Source organism: Myotis lucifugus, unplaced genomic scaffold (assembly GCF_000147115.1).
Source record: "Myotis lucifugus unplaced genomic scaffold, Myoluc2.0 scaffold_1, whole genome shotgun sequence".
NCBI lineage: Eukaryota > Metazoa > Chordata > Mammalia > Chiroptera > Vespertilionidae > Myotis > Myotis lucifugus.
This window is the reverse complement of record NW_005871049.1, coordinates 13,058,218-13,078,996: the sequence shown is the minus strand read 5'-3', so window position 1 is coordinate 13,078,996 and position 20,779 is coordinate 13,058,218. Positions and strand designations below refer to the sequence as shown.

The following is a 20,779-nucleotide window of genomic DNA, read 5'->3' as shown; positions in this document are numbered from 1 at the left end:
AGGGCCAAAGAGCCGCATGTGGCTCGCGAGCTACAGTTTGCCGACCACTGTCCTAAGCAATCATGACCTTGAGAATATAACTTTTATATGCTATTGTTATAATTAATACAGTACACATTACAATAACTGCTAAATGTGATTGAAAAAAGTGTTGCTGCACATACCAACTAAAATGATCTCTGATACTAGTACACAGACCACAATCGAGAAAGGTCTAAGATAATGTGACCTTTAAGTTTTAAAGGCCACATATTTAGAGAGGCCTTCTCTGGCCATCAACCTAAAAGCTAAAGGCTTAATTCCAACACACACACACACACACACACACACACACAATGCAAATCTCCTTGTACCACATTTTATTTATTTGATAGCACAATTTAAATATACCCCCCAAATTGATTAACCTTCACATCTTTATTCTGTCTCTCTGACACCAACACTTAAGTCCTGTGTAACTTGTTACCACTGTGTCCCCCCATCAACTCTCATCCTTCACCCCCCAATACCTAGTCAAGAGCCTGCTACAAAGTAGACCCTTAAAAAAACTTACCTTGACTTGATAACTGGCCAGGCCAGTCATGTCATGACCTAGAATCATCTGGTTAATTCTCAAGTGGAATTTTAGTAATGATTTCACTTGGGAAAATATTGAGTAAGACTTACTACAAGAAAGAGCCTATTAGACCTTTTTTGGCATTTATATTATAGAAGTCTGATGAACAATTACTGGTTTCTAGAAGATCAAAAGAAGTACAGGAATTAGTTGGCTTCTGATAGAATGGAGTTCATATCTGTCTTTTGATCGTTCTCTTTTTAATTAAGAGGACTATTAAAGTAGTTGAGACTGTCTCCCTAAGAGCTATCTGATAATATCTTTTAATAAAGCAGGTCACTCCAGAATGTATGTCACCGTACTTATCAGGACCTTCCTTATCCAGATGGAAATAATAGGCCAGGACTCTTAAGTTTAAAGGGTTTCATTGTTCTCGGAGGAGAGCCTTAAGCCATGTGTACCCGGTTATGGAAACCATTAGGATAGATTAAGAAGCTTTGTCAAATAGCCTCTGGGCAAAGTGTTTGAATGAGGGTTTGCCTGTCTCTCTCAGTGAATATTGGTGTTCCTGAAGACCCTTAATACTTACAGGCAAAGGACTTAAGTGGTTTTACATTTTTTAAAAAATATACATTTTTATTGATTTCAGAGAAGAAGGTAGAGAGAGGGGTGGGGAGAGAGGGAGAGAAATATCTATACTAATAAAAGGATAATATGCTAATTAGACCAGGAGACCTTCCAGACATCCTTCTGGACAAAGCCATGGTGGCGGAGTCGAGGCAGAGGTGGTTAGGGGCGATCAGGCCAGGAGGGGAGGGCAGTTGGGGGAGAGCAGGCCGGCAGTGGGAGCCAGTTGGGAGCGAACAGGCTGGCGGGGGGTGGGGGGGGAGCAGCTGGAGGAGAGCAGGCCTGCAGAGGGGGTAGTTGGGAGCGATTAGGTTGGCAGGGGAGGGCAGTTGAGGGCCATGAGTACAGCAGGGGAGGGCAGTTGGGGCCCATGAGGCCAGCAGGGGAGGGAAATTGGGGGCGAGAAGACCAGCGAGGGGGGGCGGGCAATTGGGGGCGAGCAGGCTGGCAGGCAGAGTGATTAGGGGCGATTGGGCAAGCAGGCAGGTGAGCGGTTAGGAGCCAGCGGTCCCAGATTGTGAGAGGGATGTCTGACCGGCAGGGGTTCCAGATTGGAGAGGGTGCAGGCCGGGCTGAGGGACAACCGCCCCCCCCACCCCCCCACCCCCCGCACAAATTTCATGCACCGGGCCACTAGTCAATGATAAGAGAGAATCATTGATCGGCTGTGTGTCCTACACTGGGAATCAAGCAAGCAACCCAGGCATGTGTCCTGACAGGGAATCCAACTGTGACCTCCTGGTTCATAGGTCGAAACTCAATGACTGAGCTACTCTGGCTGGGTGGTTTTACATTTTTAAAGGATTGTAGACAAAATAAAACTCCAAAGAATATGTGTGTGTAGCTTACAAAGCCTTTAAATATTTCATCTGGCCTTTTCCAGAAGTTTGCTGGGCCTTGTGAGACTAATTCAGTCATTGTTTAGGTTAACAAATTTGCTTATTTGTTAAAATGTGTTTGGTGACATCTTTTCGTTCTTGTAGGCCATGAATATCGTCACCTCAGTGCTGCTGCTTTATGCCAAAGAGGAGGAGGCTTTCTGGCTCCTGGTGGCTCTGTGCGAGCGCATGCTTCCCGACTACTACAACACCAGAGTTGTTGGTAGGTGGTAGGTGGGGACGTACTTACCTTTTCTTCCACATCTCATCAAGAAGGTGTTTGTTTCTACAGCTCTCATGCCGGCTACAACACAATTTCCAGCCACTAATTAGGCAGGAAAGTTTCAGACTACCCCAGTTTTCCACAATGGGAACAAGAGGGCTGAATTCGATAGAGATTGTATACAGTTAGACAGAGTCCGTCTCAGCATCAATTGTGAGCCATTTGCTGGGGTGCGTTAGTAAGAAGGTGCCCTTGTGCCCTCTGCTGCAGGTGCACTGGTGGACCAGGGCGTCTTCGAGGAACTGGCGCGAGACTACGTCCCCCAGCTCTACGACTGCATGCAGGACCTGGGCGTCATTTCCACCATCTCCCTGTCTTGGTTCCTCACCCTGTTTCTCAGCGTGATGCCCTTTGAGAGTGCCGTTGTGGTGGTTGACTGTTTCTTCTACGAAGGCATCAAGGTCATATTCCAGCTGGCCCTGGCGGTGCTGGATGCAAATGTGGACAAACTGTTGAACTGTAAGGACGACGGGGAGGCCATGACCGTTTTGGGAAGGTAGTGTACTAAGGCTCCTTGAAAGTCACATCTGGATCTTCCCTGTTACTTCTGTTTCCTCCTGGGTTTCATGAGTCTTAATTGGCTGGGTGGTAGTCATCAGGCCCACTTCTCTTGGTGGCTGAGTATTCATTTTCTTATGCTTTGTTTTAGGAGTTAAGGGAATTTGACTTCATTAAGGAACTTCTAGTCTTTTGTTTTCAAGTGCAGAGTTTGCAGAAAATGTGTGAACTGTGATGGGAGAATTTCAGCTTAGCCTCCTGATTCGTTTCTTCTTCCAGGTACTTAGACAGTGTGACCAATAAAGACAGCACACTGCCTCCCATTCCTCACCTCCACTCCCTGCTTAGTGATGACGTAGAGCCTTACCCCGAGGTGGACATCTTCAGACTCATCCGAACCTCCTATGAGGTAAGACTTGCTTCCTGGCTCAGTGTCACAGCGCTCGGAGAGTGTCACTTCTGTTGCTGACCCCTGGGGGTACCTGCTTCCTTTTACCTGCCGAGAACTAGTTGCTGGAGCAAGTAGCTACCTCCCAGCTAACAGCTTTGAGCTGCAGAGATGGACACTGAATGGGGTCCATGACTTCTGCTGGCTGTAATGTAATACCGTGGAGCATATGGCATGACAGGTTCTCACCCTCCAGTTCTTACGCCCACCCTGAAACCTGGTTGAGTGGCAGCTCAGATTCAACTCTGGGTGGACTGAGGTGGGGCTGTTGAGAGCAGGCCTGGGGAGGTTGACCTGCACACGCCAGTTCACTTCCTATTCTCATGCCAAGTGCCAGGTCTTCTCTGAAGTAGCTAAGCCAATCCTCTTCAATCCAGGGCACATAGAATACCCTGCACCATCCTGGAGAAGAACCAGCCCTGTGAATCCTCTAGAATTGCTGGGCCTAGTTGGGAAGCTGCCTTCTGGCCCACCGTGACCCTCGATCTGTTCTTGAATCACAAAGTGGAGCTGCTCAGGGTGAAGGAACCACAGTGTCATGCGTCTCATAGCATCTGGTGGTTTGTGAAGCTCCAAGCACTCAGTGCCCATAACTCCTCATGGTTTATCTTTTTTCCCTACTTAACCTTAGACTTGGTGGCTTTCAATCCTTTCAAATCACTTTAAAAAATTTGTAAGCCAATTTTAAAAAAATATAAATTCACAGGCTCCATTGCAGACCAATTCTATCTGAATCTCTGGCATGAGGCCAAGAATAAGCATTTATTTAAAAAAATATATATTTTCTTGATTTTTTACAGAGAGGAAGGGAGAGGGATAGAGAGTTAGAAACATTGATGAGAGAGAAACATCGATCAGCTGCCTCCTGCACACCCCCTACTGGGAATATACCCGAAACCAAGGTACATGCCTTTGACCTGAATCGAACCTGGGACCCTTGAGTCTGCAGGCTGACGCTCTATCCACTGAGCCAAACCAGTTAGGGCAGAATAAGCATTTTTTAAAAGTTCCCCAGCTGATTCCAGTGCCCAGGGAGGGCTGAGAGTCACTGCCCTAGTTGCAGAATGGGGCCACTCGTCACAGAGCCGATGATAACCTGGTTTGGATGGACGCATGACACCAGAGGCTCGCCACACATTTCTTTCTGTGCTCCCGGATAATCAGCCTGGAGAATAGAAAAGTAGGGGAGATACTGGAGCACATTCAGCTCTGAGACCTGGTCAGGCACCCCCCCAGTTGTCGGGAGGTTGCTCTGATATGTTGATCTAATTTCTCATCAATTTCTGGTGAGGAGAGATGATAGCTTTATTCATAAATGCCTCGAGGGGGAGAATCTCACTCATGGTGTGCCCTCCCCAGCCCCCACTGGGAGGGATTGTAGTGACGATTGGATGGACAGTTTTCCTCTGAGTGGGACCTGTGGGTGATGCTCAGCAGTTCTGTAGAGTTATCCAGAAGGAAAAGACAAAGTCCCAGCCTCAGGTGGACTCAGACACCGAGGTGACCTTTCTGGAGGGCCCAGGACACAGTAAATTACTCAGCAGCAATGAACATGAGCAATTTGGATAAATCTCACAATCCTCATGCTGAGTGACATGAACCAGAGCCAAAAGAGAACATTCTGTGCCATTTCATTTATATGACGTTGAAAAAAACAGAGCTTCCTAATGTTCCAGACGGCTCATATGTGCCAGGATTGTGTCTCCATCAGTCCTGCAGACACCACACTGGGTGCTTTAGCAGGTTTCTCAGAAACGCCAATCTTGCTCTCTTCCAGAAATTTGGAACGATCCGGGCAGACTTGATTGAGCAGATGAGATTCAAACAGAGACTGAAAGTGATCCAGACGCTGGAGGACACCACCAAACGGAATGTGGTGAGTCCTTGGAGAACCAGCCTGTGGCCTCTTCCCCCCACCTTCCTCGCACTCCTGCCGGCTCAGAAATCCCTGCTGACACACGGGCGATGGCTTAGAAGAAAATCAGGAACTTGCCCAACGTGACATTTTGGAGTTTATGAAACTCGTTGTATTTGTTCTTTTAATAGGTGCGGACCATTGTGACAGAAACGTCCTTTACCATCGACGAACTAGAAGAACTGTATGCTCTTTTCAAGGTGAGTTTCAAAGTAAATTTGTGTACATTCAGGGGATTAAAAAATTCACTTTAATAATTAAATTCTAGATTTTTCTGTTACATTTTTAAGGGAAAGCGTGAGTTACGGTGTGCATAAATAGGAAGATAGAGCTGAGAGCATAAAAATGGAATACTAATATGAAAAATAAACATATTCTTCTAACTCAAAGTGGATGTGTTAGCTTTCTTCTACTCCATATAATATTTTATCAATTTCCTTGGACTTACTACTTTATATATAGGGGTGCACAAAAGTAGGTTTACAGCTGTGAGTACACAAAACAGTTTATTCTTGTGTTATTCTAATCATAACCTGCATGTCTTTTCCCATTCGAACCTACATTTTTGTGATTTCCATTTCATCATTCAGCCCATACCAGAAAATATTATGTTATTGAAGTAAAGCAATGCAGATTTTTTTTCTTTAGAAAAAAATAGTTTAGTCATAGCCATCATTATGAACATCTTAGGTGAAAATGTGCAATTGACAGGGGAAAAATTTAAAAGATGCCTTTTATGCAGGTACCAATTTTATCACGACCTCTAACTGGGTAGCTTGTATATGGTGTCTTTTACTGCCAGAAATAAACTTGGCTGTATTGAGGACTGTAAAATTCGTACAGGAACAGCCCTGGCCAGTGTGATTCAGTGGTTGGAATGTCGGCCCACCCACCAAGGGGTTGCAGGTTCAATTCCCAGTCAAGGGCATGTACCTGGGTTACAGGTTTGATCCCCGACCCAAAGATAGTATGAGAACAAACCATAAAGGCACAAACATAAAGGTCCGAGTTGAACACGAATAGAATTTAGAATCAGAATGTGATAGCTGTATTGGGATGTTCTATTTATTTTAGTTTCACTGATGTCGGGCATACTGTCTGACCCCGGTAGGTGCTCCAAACATGTATGCTGAGTACAGAAGTAAATTGTGATTAATTATCAATCTGGTACACACTCTACATGCTTTGGATGTGGGCACAGAGAGACTGAGGTTTCATAGCTGGTTAGTGATGTGCTTTGTCCACCCAGCCCTATGACCCACAGAGTGGACAACAGCGCCCCCACCAGCCTCCATTTAGCACTTGAGAGTGAAGTCTCCATAATGTGCCATTTACCCATATCGCTGAAGCCCTGCAGCTAATCGCTTGGTGTAAGTGGTTATCGATAAGAAAAGGGTCCCTCTTTGTTTCTTAAAGGACAAAGATAATGATCCAAGTTGAAGCAAAACAAAAAAATATAATGATCCAATTGAGATCCGATTTTGAAGGGGTTCTGAGGACCGGGAAGAGCTCTGCCTCACAGGGGAGTAGGGAGAGAGGGCCAGGATTTGGGGTAACTGAACAGAATTGGGAGTAGCAGCTGGAGGCAGCAAGACCATGGACAGATAATGGAAAGGGACATGCATTAGAAAGAGGAGGCCGACATAGGGGACACCCGGAAAAGGAGGGACGGGGCTGGCGGTGAGAAGTCCCAGCTGCAGAGATCAGTGGAGCCACTTCTTACCTGAGCACCCTTCACTCTCGTCCGTGCGCCTGCAGGTACAAGGTGTGTCATCCGTACCCTTAGGTTGTGCCTGAAGAAAGCCAGCGTTTCTTACGCTCAGTAACCCTGCCCTCGGTGTATTACAAACACGAGTTCCCCACCCCGAGAAAGAATCCGAGACCCTCATTGGTGGCAGGGATGGGAAGGAGTCTCTGCAACCAAAATAAAAACTTCAGTTATGGACTCTGTCTTGAGTCTTTGAACACTAACTGGCTTTAACTTATTAAACACTATGGAGACAGGACTATGTGTCAGACACCCACCCTACCAGACCTTTCAGCTCTTCTCGGGGGGGTCCCTGCAGCTGCAAAGGTAAAATGCCGTCCTCTCCAAGGCACATACTGTTGGGCTTTGGGCTAAAACTTGGTAGGAAAGGTGAAAGGCTGCCACCTTGACACAGATTTGGTGGAAATTTGCCCTAGTTTCTTTTGAACTTTTTCCAGTTCATCAATTCGGTTCTTTTTCAATCTCTGCGCCCCGTCCCCAGATGATGGGCTGTGGGATTCAGCCCAGAGCAGGGCGATGATGATCTTCACGGCTTGTCTTTCCTGAGGGTTATGAGCGCCGTGAAAGTGTCTCTACCACATTCAGGCTGGTTTCAAAGTCCCGTGGGTGCCTTAGTTAGGAGGAAACCAGAGGCCCAATGCACGAATTCATGCACCGAGTGGGCTCCAGCCAGCCTGCCCTGATTGGGGCCTATCAGGGGCGAGGCCTGCATGGGGGAGGGGATGTGGGAGGTTGGCTGGCCGACCCCACCCCCTGGTCAAACTCCTGGTGGAGGGGACAATTTGCATATTAGCCTTTTATTATATAGGATGCCCTGGGTAACCTTTATCCACCGACATCATTCAGGTAAAGGGGACCCCTCCCAGGGATGTGTCACCAACACGTGCCACCCAGAGACGGGCATCACTGGTGATAGATCAGAGTACAGTACAGCCCCTGGGACTTCAGCCTCCACCTCCTTCCTCTGACATCACCCCTGCCTCTGCCCGTAACCTGGAATGCGTCCCCAAGCCCCGGTGAACTACCACAGCCTCCCAGTATTCTCCCAGGACTACATTGCAGAAAACCTGGTTTTGCCTCTTTTTTCCACCTCTTCTTCCTCCTCTCATCCCTACTCCTCCTCCCCTCTTTTCTAGGTTGTTAGCTGCAATCCCCAGTACACCACTGCGATAAAGACATTGGTCTTTGCTCCTTTGTAAGTGAGAGCAAAATGGAATTGCTTCACACTCACAACAGACTCCCTCCCCACCTTTTCAGAACCTCTGGGCGAGGGGGAAAGAACTGTTCTGAAAGTGCTTTGTTCTGTGGTAATATTTATACATGCTTATAGTGAAATAGTAAAATAGGGAATTAAATAAAAATGCAGCCGTTTTCATGGCCATCTCCTCCCCCACCTACCACCCAGCACTAACGTGTGTGTGTGTAGGGGGGCAGTGGGGGGGTGAGGAGGGCGGATTCCTCTGGTCCTTTCTATATGTGTGATCTTTGCGGTCTTCCTAGAACAGGCATCTGTTTCTTCCACAATCAATATGACCTCAGGAGGAGAGAGGCTGCCTCCCTTCCAAGGACAGAAACAGGAAGCTCTCTCTGCTCCGCTCCTCCCCACAGTGGCTCCTCCCCCTGCCTGCCCTAAGCTATTTCAGATGAGAGAGAGGAGGGCCACCCGCTCGCAGCTTGAATGCTGCATGGCTAGGATGATGTTTGTGTGATTTTGGTGACCAGGAGGCTGAGGGTTTATGGGACAGTAAATTATGGACTGGGACACAGAGTGTCATTATGGCCGGCTCTGGCTGACGGGTTGGATGACCTGGGGCCAGCCAGCACTGCGCACCACAGGTGTTACTACCCTGTTGTAACACCTGGACTTTGTCATTCTCACCCAGAGAACAAAGTGGCCACATGGCCTAAATGACGGATGCTTTTCAGGTTAACGTTCTCTTTATTTCTTTTAAATAAAAAAAAGTGTTCGTCTTCATGGGAGTTATTTCTTAAAATGCTTAGAGGGTGTGCATAAGAGGAAGAAGACTGGGGTGGGGGTTCCCTTTCTTCACCTACTCCAGTAACTGAACCAGATCTTTCCTGCCCCATGTGAACTGCAGAGATGGTTGCCATGGAGCAGGGGCGGTTGAGAGGGGTTCAGGTGGAGATAGAACAGGAGGAGGAGACAGAGGAGCCCTGAGACCAGAGCGGTGCCCCAGGAGGTGCACACGGGTTGACCACAAGCCTGTTTCCAAACGTGAGGGCGGCCTTTTCTCCCTGGCACCTGCTCTGAGGTGGAGTCCTCCGAACCGTCCTGTCCTTTGTGTTTTCAGGCAGAACATCTCACCAGCTGCTACTGGGGCGGGAGCAGCAACGCACTGGACCGGCACGACCCCAGCCTGCCTTACCTCGAACAGTACCGCATTGACTTCGAGCAGTTCAAGGGGATGTTTGCTCTTCTCTTTCCCTGGGCCTGTGGAGCTCACTCCGACGTGCTGGCCTCCCGCCTGTTCCAGTTACTAGACGAAAACGGAGACTCTCTGATTAACTTCCGAGAGTTTGTCTCTGGGCTGAGTAAGGATGTGATGTGGCTGCATGATCTGGGAGGGCACGGCGGGTAGTAACGCCTGTGGTGCGCAGTGCTGGCTGGCCCCGGGGCCACAGCCCTCACTGCCTCAGAAGATTGGGGTTAGAGGGCAGAGCGGCACATTTAGGGCTTGCAAACTGATTGTAAAACTCATTTTGAGCTCATGGATATACTATATTATTAAATCATTGTCTTCGACATTAGATAGGCCCCACCACTAGTTAAAAAAAAATCAGAGAATTCGCAAGACAATAAAATGCCAACCTCAACACTGAAACCACAGACCGTGATACCTTTACAGGAGAAAAAGAATGTTTGGGCAGATTGCTTTTCTTTGACCAAAAAAAATTATATTTTTACTCTATATAAAATGTTTCATTAAATTTCAAAGAAGCATTTCATGATGTTTTTAATAAAGGCCTGAGAGAAGCACACAGCTCCGCAGTCTGCAGGGCAGCCTTTTCTCTCATTAGCGAGCAGTTAGCGGGGAGGAAGGACCGTGGCTCACGAGAAGGCACACCCACCCCTCACCAGCAGCGTGTGGTTTCTGCCTGGCAGCCTTGCTGTCTGACCTGCTCACTGCCCTCTATCCTAGTGGACTCTCCTTCACTTGGCATTGAGGGGAAAGGCCACCTCGTAGTTGAGCTTGGCCGACAGATACGAGTCCTGGGTGTAGCAGGCATTGTCAGGCTGCCAGAATGAGAGAAGAAGGAAAAATGTTCTTTTCCTAATTGTGCCACTTGGTGACCTTGGGCCACATACTTTAAAAGGACATGCCCAGGAAGGATGAAGGTGGCAGGCACAGAGCCAATGATGGTTCCAAAAAGTGCCCTGAATCTTTCAGAATAGTGATTGGAAGGCCAGAGAAAGCTGATGGTCTTTAAAAAGGCGAAGAGGTGTAGATGAGGTTCTCTTAGGTAAGAAAAAATTACTTGTGTAAAGTACTCAAAAATATGGGGCCGTGGAGGAACTGGCCTTGATGCTGTGCAGGCACTGTTCTGATGCTGTGGACTTTGTCCTTAACCACTGCATCCAGACAACAGTTCTTTGAGGTCACAGCAGTATGATGTCTAACATTTACACAGCATTGACCCTGAGCCAGTCATTGCCCGCATGCTTCGTGTGCATTTCCTGTGCCTAAAGGACACGGCAAAGCTGTAGTTCAAACCCAGGCCTCCTGGAGGCACGGTGTGTGCTGTTACTATTACTACCTATGTGCTTATTATTAGATTTCTCATTTTCAGTTAAAGAAATGGAAGCTCAGAGAAGTTAAGTAACTTGCTGGGACATTTATCTGTTATTGAACTGAACTGGACGCACAGTTAGCACACGCTGGGCCCAGGGTTTGTATGAGTGCTGTCTCAAAAGCTCATTTTTTCCTATACTCCATGCCAAAGACAGCAAACACGATGTGTTTTTTGTTTTTGTTTTGTTTTGTTTTTTAGCAAAGAAGGAGTTATTAATTTTTAAGTACACATAGAATATACTTAGGTATTCGACTTTTTAAAAAAGTAAGACAATCCAGACAAGGCTAAGGACCCCTTTGACCCTACCCTAACTTACTATTATATTGGTGTCTATGAAAAAGGGTTGTTCTTTTAAAAATTATCTTTGAACAAGAATAAGGAAGAGGAAAAAGAGAGGTTCTGCATATAGAACGTGATAGAGATAAATAGAAATATTTAATTTACTTAGTGCAGTCAACTCCAATAAGAAAAATACTTTACAAAATTATCAATAAAGGAGAGTCCAAAAGAGAGAAAACGTGGAAAAAGAATACGTAAGCCTCTTAAAATGCAGGGAGTTCTTGAGCAGAGCAAGCCACCGCCCAGATGACTGGGAGAATTCTGAGCTGTTGTCGGGCACATGGGTCAGGTACAGTGATGGAGACAGACAAGTTGGCCAGAAAAGCGAAATTCTGTTCAAGTTTTTAAAAATTAAAACATGAAAGTTGCTGAAGATGGATCTGTAATTTTAATATCAATCCCCAGAAAGATTCCTCTAGAAATCTGAACAAATAAATGGTCTATAATGAAATTAGAAATAAGGGATTGCTATCAGCAGCCATGAATTAGCTGTATCTCCTTCTCCAGTTGTGTTGCCGAAAGTTAAGAGTCTCTAAACACATCACAGATGCCGTGACGCAGCTGGTCGTTGGACAGATTACAAAATCCGCCATTATCCAGAGCCCTCTGCCACTGGAAAAAGTTACCTCCAAAGCTAGTCAGTCAAAGAAGTAACTAGGTGCACCTCATTGTGAATGGAGAAGGTGGAAGCATCTGGAAGTCGGTGATTGCGTGACTGAACACTGGCCCCAAAGTGCAATGTTGAATGAGTCAGTTTCCACTGAGAGTTCTCTAGTACCTTGGGCTCGGTGTGAACCTCTGATTGTTTCCTACCTGACTCTCCCAAGGTCACAGACTAAGAACAAAGGGTTTGAAACCAGGAATCCTGGTTCCAGAGCTCTTGACCCAATCATGCCCTGGCCAGACCTTCTGTGACCTCGAGTCTTGGTTTCAACTTGTAAAAAGTAGACTTTTCCGGGGAATGCTAAGCCTGGAGGAGTTTCTAACACACGGTGCATTTCATGTTGGTGTTTTGGGAATTCTAGGTGCCGCCTGCCATGGGGACCTCACAGAGAAACTCAAACTCCTGTACAAAATGCACGTCTTGCCTGGTAAGTGAGCCACACACAGCGGCACATACACGTAACCATGACCTGTTTGCCTCTTTCCGATACACAAAATCACTCACTGGTCACTAAGAATGAACTGAATAATGACGCTCTACGTAACTTCCTGAGTCGGCTCCTTGAGTCTGCAGTCATTTACCTGTCAGAGTATGAGTTGTGTTGACAGCAAAGAGCAGTCTCTGCGAGAGAAAGAATAACTAGCATTTGGCAGCACATGAAATTCCAGAGACTCTGAGATGCTGAAGCTAGGGACAGTAGTTCTAGCCCTGACAGAAACAAGTAGGAAAGATGGATGAGAATGTAAGTTTTAAACAACGTTGGCCTCCAGCTGGGATCTAACAAAACAATTAGAGAAGGAGTTGGCGCTAGGATAGAGACAGGGTAAAACTTTAGGTTGTGACCCTCCCCCACCTGGGTACCGTTAGTGCCTCATCCTGTCCTGGGTCACTTCTTTAACGAGTACAGCACAGGGTCAGCAGTCGTGGCCCTGCCTGTGTGAGAATGACCTTTCCCGCCCTCTCCAGAGCCCTCCTCTGATCAAGACGAGCCAGATTCTGCTTTTGAAGCAACTCAGTATTTCTTTGAAGATATCACCCCAGAATGCACACATGGTAAGTGGCTTTTTTCACCAGGGTACTATATTTCTCTTCCACAGAGCCCTCTGCCACTGGAAAAAGTTACCTCCAAAGCTAGTCAGTCAAAGAAGTAACTAGGTGTACCGGTTAATAATGGCAGATTTTGTAATCAAAGAAAACACAATTTCAAAAGAAACATCAAAAGTGCTTTATTCAAAGTAATGTCCATCACTAGCTACACATTTCCCCCATCTTTCAGGTAATTTGTGGATACCATCCCAATAGAACTTTTCTTGTTTTGAGGCAAACCATTCAGACACCCAATTTTCCACTTCTTCGTACGTTTTGAAATGCTGCTCAGAAAGTGCATGTGCCTTCGATTGGAACAAGTGGTCATCTGAAGGAGCAAGGTCTGGTGAATACAGCGGGTGGGTTAATACTTCCCAGGCAAGATCTTTTAACGTGTCTTTAACTGGTTTTAAAGTGTGTAATGGTGCGTTATCATGAAGCAAAATTACTCTGTGTGTTTTCTGGCACATTCTGGTCGTTTTACGATCAAAGCGTGGTTCAAATTGACTATTTGTTGTCCATAGTATGAGTATGAACAGTTTCACCTGGTTTTAGAAGCTCATAATACACCACACCTTCCTGATCCCACCAAACACAGAGCATTGTCTTCTTTCTGAAGCGATTTGGCCTTGCAGTCAATGTTGATGGTTGACCTGGATCAACCCATGATTTTGTGCATTTGGGATTCTCAAAATAAATCCACTTTTCATCGCCAGTCACAGTTCAATGCAAAAAAGACTTTTTTTCGTGCCTTTGAAGCAACATTTTACTGATAACTTTTCGGTTTTCCATTTGTCTTTTGTTCAGTTGATGTGGCACCCATTTTCCTTCCTTTAAAATCTTTCCCATTGCTTGTAAACGATCGGAAATTGTTTGCTGAGCGATGTTTAATCTTTCTGCAAGTTGTTTTTGAGTTTGACACGAATCTTCATCCAATAATGCTTGTAATTGTTGGTCTTCAAACTTTTTCTATTGACCTGGATGTTGTCTTTCACATCGAAATCATCACTTTTAAAGCATTTAAACCAGCGTTCACAAGTATCTTGAGATGGAGCGTGTTCACCATAAGCTTCCTGAAGTGTTCAGCAGCCCTTTTCTTCAAAACAAAGTAATGAATTAAAACTTCCTGCAAATGCTTTTTTTGGCACAAAACAACATTTTTAAGCGTAAAAATATCTATGATATTAACACCTTCAGCAAATTTGACATATGAAGTTTTGAAGCTTGTTGTCAATACAACAAAATAGCATACATACATACATATCAAATCGCGTATATATCAACATATGTGTAACTCCATCTAGTGAAAAAAAATCCGCATTATTAACTGGTACACCTAGTATATGGCTATGCTTGCCTGATATGTTACTTGATAAGATTTTTGAATTTGGGCAACTATTGGGGGGCAGGTACTTCAGCCCACTGAAGGGATCATGGGCCTCATGTCCACTAGCTTAGAGAAGACATTCCGCCAGGCTGTACACTCTGCTCCCCTCTCCCTGTCGGGTCAGGCTCAGTAAGCTCGTCATGCTGTTACTATGCTGCTGTCCACAGTCCGGACAAGCATTGTATCAGAAAGCGTTCTCTCAGATCCGCCTTTGCTCTGTGATAGATGTCTGCAAATTCCAGCCCGGGGGGGGGGGGGGGGGGGGGCAGATCTGGCCCACGGCCTGTTTTGCACAGCCTGTGCACTCAGAATGGTTCTGACATTTTTAAATGGTTTTTTTAAAAAAATGACAAGTAATCTTTCATGATATGGGAAAATTGTATCAAATTTTAAACTTTAGTTCCTATAAATAAAGTTTTTTGGAACACAGCCAAGCTATTATTCATTTGTATGTTGTCCATGGCTGCTTTCATGCTACAGAGGTGGACTTGGGAGCTGGGGCGGAGACACACTGCCTGCAGGGCCTAAGATAGAGGGTGGGCGAAAGTAGATTTATACTTCTGAGTACGTGAAACACAGAGTTTATCTTTGTATTGTTAGTTGTTAATTATTGTACTGTTTTTCATACGAACAACTACCTCACCCTGCATTTACTGTCTGGCCCTTTACAGAAAAAGCTTGCCAAGTGCTGCCTCTGTGGTTATTAGGTCCACAGAGACATGATCCATCTCGTTGTGTATATCCCCAACTTATTACATTAAGTCCCGTACTGCTTTGTCTTGCATGATTAAGCAGCGTCTCTCAGCTTGCCACTGCAGTGGGTTATCTGCCTTCTAATTCATCCTGAGGCAGCTCCATGGCTTGCCCAAGTCTGACAGTAAACATGGGTTGATCCTGAGTCCTTTTGCCTCTTAAATCCTGCCATCCCAGAATAAGCACAGCTGAGACCTGCCTTTAACTGTGAGCCCTAAGTCACTGAGTCTATAGAGGAGTGAGCCAGACCCAGACTCACTATTGTTGGCACTAGGAATTGAGGGTCAGTGCTTTGGACAGAATCTGTATGCTATTACCTAGGTGACCTCAGGCAGCCAACTCCAAAGGTACTATTGCTTTGTGTTGAAATTTTAAAAACAGATATAACATATAAAATAAGCTAAAGAGATCTTTAAAGCTTGTAATACAATAATAACTAATAATATCTTGAAATATTTCTTTTCAGTCTTTTTTATTCATATATGTAATTATAGTTATATATAAAAATTGGGATCAAACTGCCTCTGCAGTTTTATATCCTGTTTTTTCACTTCACATCCAGTAAGCATGCTACCACATCATTAAACATTCTCTAAAAACATGGTTTTAAATGGTTGTATGCTATCCATTGCATGGGCTTACCGTACATTAGTTTTGAATACCTATATTTGTTGGCTAAATCATTTCAACGTGAAGAGGAGAGGACTTTCTCAATGACACGTAGTATGTTGTCCTCACTCTGTCTTCAAAGCCACTGGGATTGCTTCGACACTAAATGCAGTCAAGGTCAGATACTGGGCAGTCAGTCAGTCCCCTTGTGGATGGTTGAAGAAGCGCTGCAGGCCCTCCCACCGCTGACACTGACGGAAGCTGGTGCTGTCCTCTCTCTTTCAAAGTGCCCATGTGCTTTGTAACCTCCCGTTTCAAGAAGGAAAAAAAAAGTTAAAAGTGGTTTCCTGGAAAGTCATATTTTCGAAATGCCAGATTATAAATCTGAAGGAGTTTTGAAACATATAACATTTGTTTCCTTTATCAACTTGGATTTCCATTTGTTTTTAGAAAGTGAGTTTTTGGTCTTTTTCGGGGCCTGACAGAAAATCCGTCTCCTGGTTGCAAAGCTAGGATGGCAGTGTAACGGGAGGAGGGAAATCAAAATTCGCCGGAGCAAGCCCCACCCCTTTTTCTGTCCTGAAGACGCCGTGTTGTCATCCCTTTATTTCCTGGTTGTACACTAAACCCCGGTTGTGATAAAGCATCCTGAGGGGGGTATTTCTTCACCTAGAAATAGGGTTGTCAGATAAATTACGGGACAGCCCGTAAAATTTGATTTCAAACAAGCAGTCGGCAGTTTGTTTAGCATGTGTGTCCCAGGCACTATTTGGGACACACACTAAAACACGATTTGTTGTTGATCTTCAATTCAAATTTAACTCAGTGCTGGGTTTTTGTTTTGTTTTGTTTTTGCTAAGTCAGACAACCCTACCTAGTGGTCTCCCTGTTTCCTACTACAAATGCTAAATGGACAGGTTCATTGCGTAACAGTCTACTTTTTCTTCTGAACATTCCTTGGCAGTGGTTGGCTTGGAGAGCAGAAGCAAGCACAGCGCAGACGATGGCTTCGTCACCGTGAGTCTGAAGCCAGACAGAGGTACAGACTCCCTTCTATACGTTTACCTTCCTGCGGGTTGGACACTGTTTCTTGGTGTTTGAACACTTCTTCATATCTGGGTTTTAGGGAAGAGGGCAAATTCTCAAGAAAATCGTATTTATCTGAGGCTCTGGACTACAGAAAACAAGTCAAAATCAAAGAATGCAAAGGATTTACCCAAATTGAATCAGGTAAGCTCTCGACAGTTCAGTTCATTCATATTAAACCTGACGACTCTGTTTCCTGGTCGTAGATAAATACAGAATAAATACCCCTCAAAGGCAATGGTAGCTTGGGCACTTAGGTAGTATCTGTTTACACCTATTTTTGCATCAAAAATATGCTCAGTTGTGAGAAAATGACCTCTCAGAGAAAATGTGAATCACAAAATATCCAAATTTTTAAAAAAATATATTTTATTGATGTTTTACAGAGAGGAAGGGAGAGGGATAGAGAGTTAGAAACATCGATGAGAGAGAAACATTGATCAGCTGCCTCCTGCACACCCCCTATTGGGATTGTGCCCGCAACCAAGGTACATGCCCTTGACCGGAATCGAACCTGGGATCCTTCAGTCCACAGGCCGACGCTCTATCCACTGAGCCAAACCGGTTAGGGCAAAATATCCAAATTTTGAGAGTCCACACCTCATCCCAGTCATTAAGAACACCCTCAGATACTCAAAAGACCAGGCTGAGCTGTTTTCAGATCTCTGCTCAGCTATGACGATGTCTGACATTTTTTTCTTCAAAAGCTGATGTGTAATGAGGGAGACGAAACAACACAGGTAATTAGAGCACAGTATGGACATGCTGACTTTTCCTAACGGAAAACAGATAAGCCATGTGGGTGGGGCGGGAAGGCATTCTCTGTCCAGGGGCCCCAGCAGAGGTGTCCTGGGGGAGAGGACCTGAGCTAACCTTGGAGAAACTGACATGCCTACCCAAGGGTGTAGGTGTTAAATGAGATGAAATCTGGGATTTCCCTGAGATACTTCAACAAAGGATGAAAACGTAACGAAGCAACTGTATAGCACAGTCAGTCTTAACTCTAAGGACGGGTATGTGAAGGTTCATCATTTCATTCTTCCCGCTGTCGCTGATGTTGCAAGTTTTTAAAGCTGTAAAAAATGGTGCCCTTTAGAGAGCGCGTCAACACCCCCATGCACAGGACTTTCCGGGGATCTTTCAGGAGCCCTAATGCCAGATAAGGTTGCTTCCCTCCTGTCCGTGCTCCCCCGGGGATGGTGACTTTCTCTGTGCTTCCCCACATCCCTCCCAGGGGCAGTTCATCGAGCTGTGTAAGACGATGTACAACATGTTCAGCGAGGACCCCAACGAGCAGGAGCTGTACCACGCCACGGCGGCGGTGACCAGCCTCCTGCTGGAGATCGGGGAGGTGGGCAAGCTCTTCATCACCCAGCCGGCGAAGGAGGCCGGCGGCGGCGGGGCCTGCACCCAGGGCGTCCTGGGGGTGCCCTTCTCCAGGAAAGGGCCGGGCCAGCCTTACGGGGCGGAGTCCGCCGCGTCCCACCCGGCCAGCTTGGCGGGCGACAGCGAGGAGCACTCCCTGGGGGGGCAGATGGAGGACATCCAGCTGGAGGACTCCTCGCCGCGGGACCACGGGGCCGCCTCCTCCATGCTCATCTCCGACGACGACACCAAGGACGACAGCTCCATGTCCTCGTACTCGGTGCTGAGTGCCGGCTCCCACGAGGAGGACAAGCTGCACTGCGAGGACATCGGGGAGGACACGGTGCTGGTGCGCAGCGGCCAGGGCTCCGCGGCGCTGCCCGGCAGCACCTGCCTGGACCGCGACTGGGCCATCACCTTCGAGCAGTTCCTGGCCTCCCTCCTCACGGAGCCCGCCCTGGTGAAGTACTTTGACAAGCCCGTGTGCATGATGGCCAGGATCACCAGTGCGAAGAACATCAGAATGATGGGCAAGGCCCTCCCCTCGGCCAGTGACTACGAGATCTCGGCCTTGTCTGGCTGACCCGCCTTCCCTGGGAGGGGCCAGGAAAGGGTCTTTTTTATGTTCTTCTGTCTTGAGGTTTCTTTCTTTTAAATTAAATATTTATTAGTACCCGGCTCGAAACCTCGTGTTTTCATAATATAATACAATGCAAACTGTGGGAGAAATATTTAACACCTTGCTGTAGGTATAGGACTCTCTCTTGTTGGGGGAAGGGGGATTTACCAGAATACAGTATATTCAGTGAATTCCAAAAAAATATGAATCTGTCCGTGATATGTGTGTATTATAACTTCTTAGTCTTGCTGTGGAGCTGTAGACATGGTTTTAAAAAAAAAAATAGTGCTGCTTAATGCTAAATAAGGCAGCAGGCATTTGTGTATTTGGGCTTTTTAAATAAAATCAGAGCTGTAAGGAAAAGGAGATGTTCTTAAATGGAATGGGCATTGTCAGCTGGGGTAAATCCTAGACCACTTTGGGGAGCATTAAAACTATTTTTTAAGATTTGAAATATATTTCATAAAAAGTCCTCTATTCAAAAATTATATTCCGTAGATATTCCCCTCAAGGGGAAAACATTTGAGGTTCTAAACAGTTATGAACGTGTGATTTTTATATGGTGCCAGATTAACGGTTCTATTTGGTCAATTCGGACACATTTTGCATTCAAAAAGCCAGCTATTATTTGTGTCAGCTGCCAGAATTCAGAGACAAGGAACAGCCTTTTGTTACAGAGAATCAAAGTGGCGATGAAGATGACTGAGGGCTCAGGATTTTTTTTGCAACGTGAGGGGAAAAGGAATAAAAGTACTGATGCTTCTGATCCTGGATTTTCAGCTTCTTGTTACTCATTACAAATAAAGCAAAAAATATATAAATAAACTTTACCATTTCCATACTCTCCGTAGATTCCAGAAATTTATACCATGTATCACGTATGATCATCTTTCCGATTAAATCAATGTAGAGATCATGTAAATGGGAAAAAACCTGCAAGATAATGTAACTGAATGTTTTAAAGCAGAATTTGTCACTTTATATAAAGCATAGTATGCTCTGTCTGTTTCCTGAATGGATGTGGAAATGAAACTAGCACACCTGCACTTTGGAGTCATGCTTCTTTTTTATTACTATCCTCACTTCAGATGCTGGAGGTTTCCCCCTTACTGTGGAATTCGTCACCATGGTCACGTTTCCTTTGCTTCTTCAGGATATTCCTTTCAACACATTCCTTTATGTTACTGTACATTGTGTCCTTATTTTAGCTGTCGCCGTTTTGTTTTCAATTTTGTTTACAGAATGATTTTTAAACTGTCCAATGAAGTAGTGTTAACCTCAAATAAGATCAATGTGAACAAATAAAATACATCCGATACTCAGATGTGGCTTTTATGGGCTTTTGAGTTCCTGCTACGGCAATAACATTCTTCTTTTAACAACATTGCAGGGGAAATCATATTAGGCTACCATTTTGACTAAATAAACATTTTTACAGGCAAGTGTTTTGAGATAAATACAGTGTGTAGTGATGTGCATATGAAGGCATGCATTTAAAACAAGGAAAGGAATTTTTTTAGTTCTCTGCTTACTTAACTCATCCTGCATAAGTGAGTAAAGGGTGAAAATTCCTGTCCCATTCTTTTTTCAGTGTTGAAATCTTCATTATTGAAAGTATATCATATGTCCCCCCTCCCCCCCCATTGACCCCTTGTAGCCTTCCCTCGCCTCCCGCCCCAGGCCTTCACCACCCTTGTTTCATTAGTACACTGTAATGCCACCTGGTTTCGTTATTACTAGTACCCTGTAATACCATTTGTAATGTATTTTAAGCGAGTGACTAGCCATTTGTTTGACTTGACTCTAAGATTGTTACACATTCTTCCATCATGTGTTTCTATCTTTAAAGTCACTTAAAAGATACCTCAGGAAATAACTCTTTAAAATCCGATTCTTTCAGGTTGAGGGTGGGGGATAAGCGTGTATTTAAATGTGTCGCCCTGTCCTAGCTGGTGTTGCTAAGTGGTCAGAGCCTCAGCCCACCCATGGAAGGGTTCAGCCCACTGGTCAAGGGCACATACCTGGGTTGCAGGTTTGATCCCCTGCCCGAGGCCCCGTTGGGGCATGTGTGGGAGGCAACCAATC

General features: G+C 45.5%; 1 protein-coding gene across 2 annotated transcripts in view; it reads left to right on the top strand.

The window, feature by feature from the left end:
* TBC1D9 (TBC1 domain family member 9) overlaps positions 1–20,018 on the top strand; it is an 82,928-nt gene extending 62,910 nt beyond the window's left edge. Inside the window, exons 11-21 of one of the 2 annotated variants that reach the window (XM_023754599.1) lie at positions 2,167–2,284; positions 2,555–2,840; positions 3,122–3,251; positions 5,068–5,166; positions 5,337–5,405; positions 9,286–9,526; positions 12,151–12,216; positions 12,756–12,842; positions 16,589–16,663; positions 16,751–16,854; positions 17,945–20,018. In XM_023754599.1, the coding sequence (XP_023610367.1) occupies positions 2,167–2,284; positions 2,555–2,840; positions 3,122–3,251; positions 5,068–5,166; positions 5,337–5,405; positions 9,286–9,526; positions 12,151–12,216; positions 12,756–12,842; positions 16,589–16,663; positions 16,751–16,854; positions 17,945–18,658 (1,989 nt within the window). In that variant the 3' untranslated portion in view covers positions 18,659–20,018. The remainder of the gene's footprint in view (positions 1–2,166; positions 2,285–2,554; positions 2,841–3,121; positions 3,252–5,067; positions 5,167–5,336; positions 5,406–9,285; positions 9,527–12,150; positions 12,217–12,755; positions 12,843–16,588; positions 16,664–16,750; positions 16,855–17,944) is intronic. The other variant, XM_023754601.1, reaches the window with a different exon arrangement.
* Positions 20,019–20,779: the final 761 nt, after the last annotated feature.